General features: G+C 38.3%; 1 protein-coding gene across 2 annotated transcripts in view; it reads right to left on the reverse strand.

The window, feature by feature from the left end:
* The window catches only part of LOC112225875 (nuclear body protein SP140-like protein), a 48879-nt gene that overhangs the window by 12437 nt on the left and 24390 nt on the right, over nt 1-12052 (reverse strand). Inside the window, exons 1-4 of one of the 2 annotated variants that reach the window (XM_024389977.2) lie at nt 5474-6043; nt 2252-2426; nt 1784-2008; nt 1448-1567 (exon numbers count right to left, since the gene is read on the reverse strand). In XM_024389977.2, the coding sequence (XP_024245745.1) occupies nt 1448-1567; nt 1784-2008; nt 2252-2426; nt 5474-5617 (664 nt within the window). In that variant the 5' untranslated portion in view covers nt 5618-6043. Of the gene's footprint in view, nt 1-1447; nt 1568-1783; nt 2009-2251; nt 2427-5473; nt 6044-12052 lie in introns of those variants that run through there. The other variant, XM_024389976.2, reaches the window with a different exon arrangement.

A 12052-nucleotide genomic window follows, 5' to 3' on the forward strand; every position in this document is an offset into this window, starting at 1 on the left:
GGAACATTTATTGTAAGTGCTGATGGGTAAAAAATAAAAGCTATCCTTAATCATAAAAGTCACACCTAATCAACAGATTTTTAGGACACCTGTCCTAAAAAGTTAAGAGTTACCAGCAGGTGTCTTGATAATAGAAAAATGCAGCGAGTCAGTGGTTCCTGCGCCACATGCAATTACTTTGGAGTTGTTAAAATAATGTTTTGATATTTCTGCTGTATATGATCAATCCATAAATGATCTAGACCTACTGTACATGTAACAGTATCTCTTGAGCATTTGACAATGATTTCACATGAGGCCAATTCCACAAGTATATGCCTAAATACTTATAAACACTAGGCTAATAAATAAACCCGTTTTTCTGTTATTTCAATTATCCATTTGGAGAGCAACATCACTTTGTTAAAAAAATCTGTTTAAATTGGGCATGCCTATAAATTGGGCAATTGATGGTATCTACGGCTTATGTTAAATTTGATTGTGTTCGATGAAAATGATAGACCTTTCAAACATTGTTTACAACGTTGTATGCAACATTATCTGCAAGTGACTTGATGCCTTGTGTGCCAAAGCGATTCAGAGTTGTTAAATGGGAGTGACGAGTGTGTTGATATAACGGTAATATTGTCAAAATAATTAACTTTAAAAACCATCAGAAGAATAAAAACAGGTTATATTTGCCAACATATTAGAGTAGGAAAAGTGATCGTGGGCGAAAATTATATCAAACTTTTTACTTTTGCAACATTTGGCTACAGTCAGATTCGGGTGGTTGTCTGAAGCGCGCTACCTATAGAGTTCAAACTGGCAATGTCTCATCAACGATTGGTTATTCGACCTCATTTGCAACATTGTCAATGAGCATCATCACTATATTTCCTTTGCTCAAAATGTTGCGATTCCCCGCTGAGATAAACTTGATTTTAATCCTGGCTCAGAATTTGTCTGGGCAGTATTTTATGATATCCTAAAACCTATTGTGAGTTGTCTTTTGTTGTTTTTTTTTGTGTTTTTTTTTAACAGGATCCCTAGGACCTTTTCTGAGATGCTTTGTGGATATGGGCTCTGGTCTCTGGGTTGGATAAATTTAACCACTCTCATATTCATCAAATGCGCTATGGGTGCAAAGACTGAACATCCATACTATTAACATTCTAGTTTTAACCATGTTTTGAGGGTATATAGTGTGTGTTTACATTTACTTTGTATACAAACATTGGAGTTAAAACAAGCATATTTTGTTCTGATGGGGTAAAACAGTTAAACTAAGCTCAAGATATTTCTAGTTATATTCTTCAACAATCAATAGATACATATCATAAATGTCAAAAAAAATGATGTAGCAACTGCAGATTGCCACTTTTAAGGTCTCAGGCAAGGTTATTCAGCCAAACCACATCCATCATTACACACAAACACATCATATAAAGTCCTTGTTATGACCTACCTTTGGCCAGCTTGTCCCTGTTGAGCATGCCTTCTTTGTCCCCACAGGTGACTGGGAGCTGGCTCTTGTAGATTGGCCAGGTCCAGATGTCAGCTTTCTCCCCCTTCCTGAAAGGTGAGCCTGCATGGGGACACATTGGGGACAGTCATTAAGATTTGACTTGAAATAAAAAATTTATATATTTCACCCCGCCAAAACAATAAACCTACTTCCTACCCTATGAATTCAAGAGTCAATATTTACTCAAGAAAATGTCTGTTTGAAGTTAGAGGTACTTTAGACTTTCCTACTCAAGGCCTCCTCTTTTCCCCCAGGGAACATAAGCTGGGGACTCACAGTATTTGAGCCTCTGGACTTTCCTCTTCTGACTGGGGGTGGACTGGGTGGATGTGCTGGGCTGCTCCTCCTCCGCACTCGCACTTCTCTTTTTCTGTTTCCTCTTTTTCCTTCCTGTCTTCTCCTCCTCCTCCTCTCCTCCTTCCGCTGAAGCCTTCTTCTTCTTATCCTCCTCCTCTTCCTTCTCCACCTTCTCTGGCAGTTTCTCATAGAATGTGAACGACCCTACAAGGGATTGGTGGCAACATTGAGCAAACCATGCAACCTAATTCATGTACACCTAATAAATCATTATTAGAAATACAAATTAGACAGGGCTTTGAACCTCAACTTCAAAGTATCCACCATTGAGACTACATTTATATTATACTAGGAGTTAGAATTATATATAGATATTAGCCTATCCATACAAATGCCATAATAAGGCCATAATAAGAGAGTAATAAGAGTGAAGGCTCCAGAACTGACCGTCCAGCAGGCGGTTTCGTAGCAGGCGTAACGTGGGGTACTGCTGCAGGAGGTGATCCCTGAACACACAGTTCCAGAACACCTTGATGCTGTCGGGCCTCTCTGCCTCCACCCAGTCCAACACCCGGTACACACCCTTCTCCCTCAGCTCCTTACTCCTAATCAAAATCAGCTTCTGCAGGAGGGGTCAAATACAAAACCATGGTCCAATTTGTGGGGGTTAACAAATTTTGGCTGGAGTAGAGTGATAGACTTGATTCTCTAGAAGCAACTACCATCCCAATCAGTTCATGTGACAGACAGGAATTCATGGCCATATTACTAATCAATGATCATCAACTCCAATGTCCACTTTTACAATAACATTCAAAGACGTGTTATTTATATTTTTTGTACCCAGCTAGTAATAGGAGAGTGAATGGTCTTAGTGTACATAGAACACTCTTAGAATTAGTGTTGAACCGATGAACCCTGGAGAACCTCAAGTAACCTCTAGCGGTCTAACAGGGAAATGATTACAATCGTTTTCAAATCAAATCAAACCAAATTTTATTAGTCACATGCGCCGAATACAACGGGTGTAGACCTTGTTCTCCAAATCGAATTTTAGAGTTTTTAAATTGTATAGAAATGCAGTAAATGAGCTTCAACTTTTTTTGTTTTTTATGTCTAAAACTCAGATCCTGGCTACGGCCCTTCACATCAGCTCCAGTACTCCTACAAACCGGGTCTATACACTAGTTCCAATACTAATATAAACTGGATCTACACCTACATATCTCAGCACAAATACCCATATGAACCAGGTTCGATACTCTGATAAACGAGGTACACTTGTGACTATTCGGCAATACTTACGTAAGGTCTACAATTGTGTAAATTACACTAAACAAACCTATTGACAATACATATTTGATAAGTTATTACATTAATTCAGTGTATGGGTCTATACATGGCCAATATTTTACAGTCAAAATCACTGCTTTAAACAAATGTAAAGGCTAATGGATAATGGTAAAATCATCTGTAAAATAATCTTAATCAAGTATATTCATAACTACAAGGAGCATCATGGATGCAACACTGGATGCAACATATTTTGAGGCGCACCTTGTAAGAGGCTATATTTATTGCATCCGTGATTGACAATGCTGTACCAATTTAACTCGTATGTGGTTATAGTGTCCCATCAATTTAAAATGTATAGGGGACAGATTGGAGTGGCAGCTAGTCTTAAACCTTAAATGGTTGAGCAAAAGGCATTTGCCATGTCCTTTTGGTCTGCTTTGCCCTGAAGTTGCTGCCAATTTGGACTGCAAGTGATATAAAACACTAGTGATGGGAAACCGATGCTTTCTGAAGGCTTTGGCGCTTTCACCAAAATGTGCCGAAAAACGGATCTTCATTATCAGTTCACAAGGCACATTAGTGACATCTACTGGTTAACAATAAACAGCAGCGTATGATTATCAGAGAGACGTTGTTTTAATCCACTGCTATCATCTGAACTCTGTGGCGCCGGTATCAAACGTAACACTATAAAACACCAAATATGAATTCATATGCTTTAGGGGAGAGTGGGGTAAGTTGAGCATTTTTTTACATTCAGCACCACTCCGTCAAGGGAAATATAGTATTCTTTCTAACAAAGATATCTACATATATTTCAGGATGTTGTGTATCCCCGGAAATAATCAGAATTCAGGAAAACATTACAATTTTGAAAACATAGCTAGTCACAAAAAAAGTGGTCTCTTGGCACAATTTACGAGGTAAGGTGAGCTGCGGAACAGGGTAAGTTAAGCCTCCTAAAGATGTCTACTGAATGAAATATTGCCACTACCTTTTTAAAACCATGTCAATCTTTATTTCCCAAACACAATTCGCAATCACTTTTTGTCTTTTAATAATTTAAATAACCTTTTAACACAGGTTTAACACCTAACAAACACTTTTTAAAAAACACTTTTAGCATAGGCCAGACCCTATTGTTGCCTCATATGCCAGCAATAATGCCTTGCATTACACCTGGGAAGAAAACACTTCAATTTGCTCAACTTGCCATTGGCTCAACTTACCCGATGGGAAACATTTTGACTATTGCCCACACAGCTACAAGGATGCACTTTTATGCTAGGTTTAGGATCTCATATTGAAGCTTATAGAGACTCCAACTGATGTACAGAACAATCTTATAATGATCTACTTTGGTTCAGATAAAAGCATCATGATATCTCTAACACAATAAATGTATTTGACTTGGTGAAAATCTGTTTTTTGGAAATAACTTGCTTACCACTTTCTTCCTTCACAGACACCATCAGATGATGACCTCTTCCTAAGTATTTGGTAAAATCTTTCACCAATCCCTTGTAATTACAGTAAAATACTATGAAATTCAAACCCTCACCTCAATAAATGTAATTCATTCATCCAATCATTAATTCCTTTCGATGATGGTAGCATTTACAGTATAGGCCTAATACAGTACATTTTACGGTATTGTACTGTGTCATTACACAGTACTTGCTATGATACTGTATTTATATTACAGTAGGTGTACTTTAATATTAAATACAACATTTTACTTGCCACCGAGCTGTATATAATTTACTGTCAAATTCATGATGACCCCTTCAAAGTAAATTAAGGCACATAGACTATTTTTTGTTTTTATAATTAACTAGGCAAGTCAGTTAAGAACACATTCTTGTTTACAATGACTGCCTACACAGGCCAAACCCGGACGAGGCTGAGCCGATTGTGCCGCCCTATGGGACTCCCAAACACGGCCGGTTGTGATATAGCCTGGAATCGAACCAGGGTGTCTGTAGTGATGCCTTTAGACCTCTGCACCACTAGGGAGTTCATGTAAACTAGACCCTTTAAACATTAAACTAAATATGAAAACATTTCAACAATCTAGTTGTTTTTTTAAGCTGTTGAATACAGACTTCTGGTGTAAAAGTAGGTCTAAACCTTGGAGATTTATCCTTGTCTTGTGACCATTTTGAGAAATCTAAATGAAACTTCTCTGAATCATACTTCACCTTAATAATGCATAATATATGACTTATTTGTTAAGTACAGTTGTAATTTATTTCAAGCCTGTAAAGTAGGACCTACAAAAGTTTGTTTCGGTATTGTGACCGATGGGATTAAATTGAGCCTTTGATTGGGCGGTTATGTCTACAGAAATTTGGCGGTCTCTACTGCTCTCACCTTGTACATGTTCTCCGGAATGAGGTGGTGGTCACGGAGCTGGTTAAGAAAGGTGTGTGGTTGCACCATGCACGACATCTCTGTCCTACTACAGCGTAAAAACTGCAGTAACTGCTTATCTGTCAGAAAAGCCAACGTGTCCATTGGCGCCGATCGTAACTGTACTTCACCTCTTCAACTCAGTTTTCTTTGTTGAAAAAAATCCAATATTTACCAGGTCACTGAATATATTAACAGTTTAATAATTAATGAACAGGTTAAAATTGGGTTGCACGTATAGATTCATAAATGAAAGTATGATTGTAGGCTATTTACATTTCAATTTCAGGCCCAGGGTGGAATGATTCATTCAGACGATAGACGCGCAAAAGCAATCGAGACGAAAATAGGCTACATTCCAGTTTGGACGATGGACGTAATCAAAAACGTTTTCAGTTGTAGGCCTACAGCATGTTGCTATTGTTCTTTTCGAAGATAAAATAGATCTCCCGCCTGCACTGAAACCCACTTCAAATGGCGTTTGGAAAGTGAAAATGCTCATGTGACCGGCCGATCCCGGCCGCCATAGGCGAGACCACAAAATTGCCGCCCCTTATCAGAATAGTCCCAGTAAGCAAAATTACGTTAAAATGACGTCTACAATACGTATTTTCAAGATGTCGAAGTTAGGTTCATTGTAGGTTCTGAATGAAAGGTGAAAATACGTATTTTCCAGATGTTGAAATCAGGTTCAAATCAAAATGTATTTGTCACGTGCGCCGAATACAGACCATACAGTGAAATGCTTACTTACAAGCCCTTAACCAACAGTGCAGTTTTTAAGTAAAACATAGGTATTCGGGTAAACAATAGATAAGTAAAGAAATAAAAACACAGCCAAAAATAGCAGTAGCGAGGCTATATACAGGTGGTACCGGTACAGAGTCAATGTGAGGGTGCACTGGTTAGTCGGGCTATTTGAGGTAATATGTACATGTAGGATTAGTTAAAGTTACTATGCATAGATGATCAACAGAGAGTAGCAGCAGCATAAAAGAGGGGTTGGCGGGGGGACGACACAATGCATATTCTTGGTAGCCATGGCCATAGCCATTTCATTAGTGGTTCATTTTCGGGTTCTGAATGAAAGTTGAAAATACATCATTTTTTTATACATCTACGTTTGAGCCAAATCAAGGCTGGTCCAGATTGCACCAAAAAAGACAACTGGACAAGACCAAAAAAAGTAATCCAAAAGGCATCAGTGTCGGTCAGTGCTTACTGAGGTATAGCTTACAGTGTCACCTGAAATGGAATTTTAGGAATGCTCATCTATGTGGTAGGCTCACCATTTGTAAAACACACACAAAAAGACTGCAGGTCCAGACAAGAACAACAAAAAAAGATGTCAAGAAGACGTTGGCCCGTGCTCACTGGGGTGTAGCCTACCATGTCCACAAGCAATGGAATTTTATGAATGCCCATTGATATGGTAGACCCACAGTTTGTAAAGCAGGCCTTTGCATTGGCTTTATTAGTCGAAAGCGATATTTAAACTCTGAATATCAGCTACCCAACTAATCCTGAGCCTATTTGCAATGTGTTAACAACTGCGGGAAATGCAGAAGTATTTCCTTTTTCAATAAAAAAATATATATGGATACAAACTTGAAACCACTGAGCATGACAATTTAGCCCATGGGATGAAACTAACGGACAGCAGTTGTGAGTAGCCTGACGGTCAATTCCATATGGTCATATGGTTTCCATCTCATTGCAGTTTCATACACTATCACCGGCCTGTAGGCTACAGAAAAGGACACATACTCATTCTACCATATGCTATATCTGCTACACGATTTATGTTAAATTTGTTTTTTGCGTCTCCATCAGCACCCTGGAGATTGCAGGCTGGGAATGGATAAGATAAATATTTTGCATCAATGCCTTTGACAAAGTGGACATTGCTTATCACAGGGCTGCATCAGCTCTCACCTAAAAAGTCCATATGCCACTGGTCGAGAGAAATTGTCATTGTTTTTGGGCAGAATTATGTAAAGGTTTTATGTGTTGTTGGATGTACAACTTGGTCAGTTTAGCTTTAAAAAAAAATGCCGCCCTTGTCAATCTGCCGCCATAGACCTAATGAGCGGGTCGGCAGTTTTCAGACGTCCCTACCTCAAACAGAGCAATACAATCGCACACTCAATTCGTGCAAATATGTTTTTAAAAGTATTTCAGCAGATTTGGTGCATTTTTATTTGTTTTTTGTGTGGCTTAATTCGTGTGAAAATATTTTTTTGCGCGACTTCATTCTGAGGAAAATACATTTTTGGGGGGCAAACTTCAGAACAATCTTATGAAAGTTATTAGAGCAATGGTGTCACTGGTGTCACACTGCCTTTTTTGTGTGTCCCACATTATTTATATAACAACGTGTTATTAACAACCCAATATTGTTAATCAACCAGGTTGTCACAGAAATAATTGTAATATAATAGTAGCCTTACAATGTTTTTTATTTTATTACACCCAGTACTGTTTTCTATGCCTGTTTTCGCTTAATACTTTGTGATACTGGTGTGCTTGTAGACAGAAAGGTCATTGTTTTTGTGGTATCGATGAAGGTATTTTATTGGGGGAATGGGGATCCATTTTTATGATGGGAAATTATTATTATTATTAAACACACTTTGTTAGTACTCATGTTATAGCCAACTCCTGACTTTTGTATGAATGATTTTTTAATGAAATATTTGTATCTAGTGGTCATGTATTCATTATCTTTAACTGGTTAAATGTTTGTAGTTTGCATGTTTCAGTAATGATTAACATGCTTATATTTAGCATTTTTATACATATTCTGTATTTCCACTGAAGAAAGCAATAATTAATCAACACACTACTGTAAATAAATGGACACTAGCTGTTATAATTTGGAAATTGCTCTCCGGAAACAAATTGTGAGAAATGCTCAGTCTGAAGCCATTCGGCTGTGGGTTTCACAGCCCTATAATAATGACACAAGTTATATCCCCTTAAAAAGTGTTTATTTACAACAAATGGGGGTATAAGATGTTGGAAATATTGGCATAGGAGAGTCTGAAATTAAGTAAATACCCTAACCCTAAGCTATGTTCAATGTCAGCAGCAAATTCCAGTGAGAAATGTTCAGTCTGAAGCCATTGGGCTATGGGTTTCACAGCCCTATAATAATGATGCAAGTTATTTCAGCTTTAAAATGGGTATAACATGATGGGCAAAGGGGTATAAGAGAGTCTGACATATAACCCCTAACTTGAGTTCAGTCATCACCAAAGAGATCCAAGAGGGGCCTAGCTTCGTCCTTCATGACTGGGAAAGGCCTCAATTCTGATCTCATTAGATCAAATCAAAACAGGATGGATTAACAGTGATTCATATTAATGGTTTGCATCCTAAAAAAGGATAGTTGTGTTTTGCTGCATAACACACTCACATTATTTGTCTACCCATATGATGTGGATCATTGTCAGGTTATTTGATATTTATACCATGGGTGGGTTTAATCCTGAATGCTGATTGGTTAAAACCGTATTCCAGCCGGTGTCTATTCCACAAGTTAACACCGGCTAAATCTATGATGTTGAAATGACCATTTACTCTGTTCCATCTGACTGCACAATCCACCCTTCTCATTAGCCCAGTCAAGCAACTTAAAAACTTGATCTCCACTATAAAAGCATCTAGACTTTCTCACATTTCCTTTAGACTAACATTTCGTTTTCAAAAGCTGAGATTTGTGTAAACATTTCTGTCAGTCTCTCCGACATTTGCAACATTGTTTCAATATTCAAATTCGATCTCCAGCTGTCCCATAGTAATGAACGTGTCGGGAGTCGAGACGAGACAGACAGGTAGCGTTTCTCAGCCAGTGAAAATCATGAATCAGCTGGCATAATTTTTATGGATATATACAAAGAAATTAAATGTCAATTGAAAAAAGGTAAAAACGAAATGAAGTGCAGCTAGTTTGCAGTCTTTCCAGCTTCAGTTTGAAGTGATTGTGTTGTTGGCTAGCTCCTCTGAACAACTGTCCTATGCCATTTTCTATGCTATGCGAAATCACGCCTCATTAGCTCATTGTTATGGATGCATCCAAATAAATGTCACTAGAAAACAGCTTAAACAAATGCAAATGCAGCTACTTTGCTGTTATTCTAGCTGCATGTGACTGTAAGTTAGCTGTAGTTGGCTAGCTAGCAAGCAAGGGATAAGAAAGTTGCCAGCCAGTATGGCAATGAACCATTTAGAACGAACGGCTGGGTCGCGTCCATAGATGCAGAACAAAAAGACTGAACGACTGGGTCGTGTCTCTGGCAACCAAACCGATAGAACGGACGACCAGCCGGCTTGGGTAGCAACCTTAGATTTGTGTTGGGACTATATCTTGGGGAAGGATGAAATAGTATGAATAAATGTATCAAAATAATGTTTTTAATGAAAATATGTCAATCATTATTTGAATATGTTGGTAACCCTGTCACATCCTGATCTGTTTCACCTGTCTTTGTGCTTGTCTCCACCTCCCTCCAGGTGTCGCCCATCTTCCCCATTATCCCCAGGGTATTTATACCTGTGTTTTCTTTTTGTCTGTTGCCAGTTCGTTTTATTTCGTCAAGCCTACCAGCGTTTTTCCCGTGCTCCTGTCTTTCTCTAGTTCCTGTTTTCCCAGTTTTGACCATTCTGACTGCCCTGACTCTGAGCTTGCCTGCCGTTCTGTACCTTGTCACACCAAACTGGATTACTGACCTCTGCCTGCCCTGAGCCCGCCTGCCATTCAGTACTTTTCGGACTCTGCTCTGGATTACTGACTTCTGCCTGCCCTTGACCTGACGTTTGCCTCCCCCCCTGTTTTTGTAATAAACCTTTGTTACTTCGAAACTGTCTGCATCTGGGTTTTCTCCTGAACCTTGACAAACCCGTTGTATAAAAGTGATAATGCCCTCGAAAGCCGGTGTTTGGAGGATATATATGCATGGTTTGCCGGCCCTCGACTGGCATTATTACTTCAATCACTTCTCAGGCATTATCACTTAAATAAGCTTCAGTAACAAAAGAACACCATGGTTGTAATAACACTTTAAACATGTAATTTGTACATGTGTAGAATGTGTTTGTTTTGGGTCTACACTGGTAAGTTAACTTATAAAAGGTCTAGTCACAGAGGAATTTCTTCTGAATAACTGGTCAGGGCATACATAGCACTTTCCATTCAGATTCAGGCAAGTTTGATGTAAGGCTTGATCACACCTGTAGTGATTACTACTATCCGTCACACCCATTGTTGCTTATCAATTGTTCACTAGATATGTCAATGTAATTACACCCAACACAATGTTGAAAAATTAATGCTTCCCACCACTAGATCACATAACTAGATGTGAGCTGGATGTGATCTCAATGCTGCCACCAATGTAGTGAAAGAAAGTGAAAGCTGCAACAGGGACTCTAACCAGGGCTCATACATGGCAAAGTGAGCTCTAACGGCCGTTGCCATGAAATCCTAGTAGGCCTCTGGGCAGAGGCAGTAGGCCTACAATGCTGGAATAAGGCTTGTTACAATAGCTTAAGTATATAACATGATTGACACAACGGTAATAATCATCATGAAACATCCTTGGAAGTGTCATAAGTGTAAGCCAACATAATTAATTATTCAACATTAACCCATTTAACTGAATTGGTATGGCTTAATTGATCATAGTCCAAACTCGTTATCGTTGTAAATACCATGCAGTCACACTAGGAGAATTTAAACCAAACAGATTTGTTTTGCAAGTCTTCTTTTTCCCACATTTACTGATTAATTTTCCATCATGAAAATGTATCCCCATACCCCAATCAAATGCCTTCATCGATACAACAATACCATGATACTGACAAACACAGCTTTTTATTCCAATATTATGGCAACTCTCATAAAATCCGACTTAGCACCAGTATCCCAAAGTATTAAGCAAAAACATGCATAGAAACAGCATTGGCATTAATAAAAAAATAACACAATGTAAGGTAACTAACATAAGTATTTAGAAGACAAACTGGTTGATTAACAATATTGGGTTGTTAACACGTTTGCTTACTGATACAAATAAATGTAGGACACAAAAGGGCAGTGAAGAACACCATTGCTCCAATAACTTTAAAAAGATTGAAAAGCACAAAATCTGCTAAAATACTTTTTAACAAATTTGCACAAATTGAGTGTGAGATTGTGATGAAAAAGTAAAACACTCTTTCTAAGGCAAGATACCTAAGTGACTTTTTGTGGCAGGTTAGGAGAATATATGTCACCGCCAAGTTTAGGTCACCGCCAAGTTTAGGTCACCGCCAAGTCACAGAAAAACACAACCATTTTTCCAGCCAAAGACAGGAGTCACAAAAAGCAGAAATAGAGATAAAATTAATCACTAATCTTTGATGATCTTCATCAGATGACACTCATAGGACTTCATGTTACTCAATACATGTATGTTTTGTTATGTAAAGTTCATATTTATATAAAAAAATCTCAGTATACATTGGCGCGTTATGTTCAGTAGTTCCAAAAACATCTGG

The sequence above is a fragment of the Oncorhynchus tshawytscha genome, linkage group LG27, assembly GCF_018296145.1.
Source record: "Oncorhynchus tshawytscha isolate Ot180627B linkage group LG27, Otsh_v2.0, whole genome shotgun sequence".
NCBI lineage: Eukaryota > Metazoa > Chordata > Actinopteri > Salmoniformes > Salmonidae > Oncorhynchus > Oncorhynchus tshawytscha.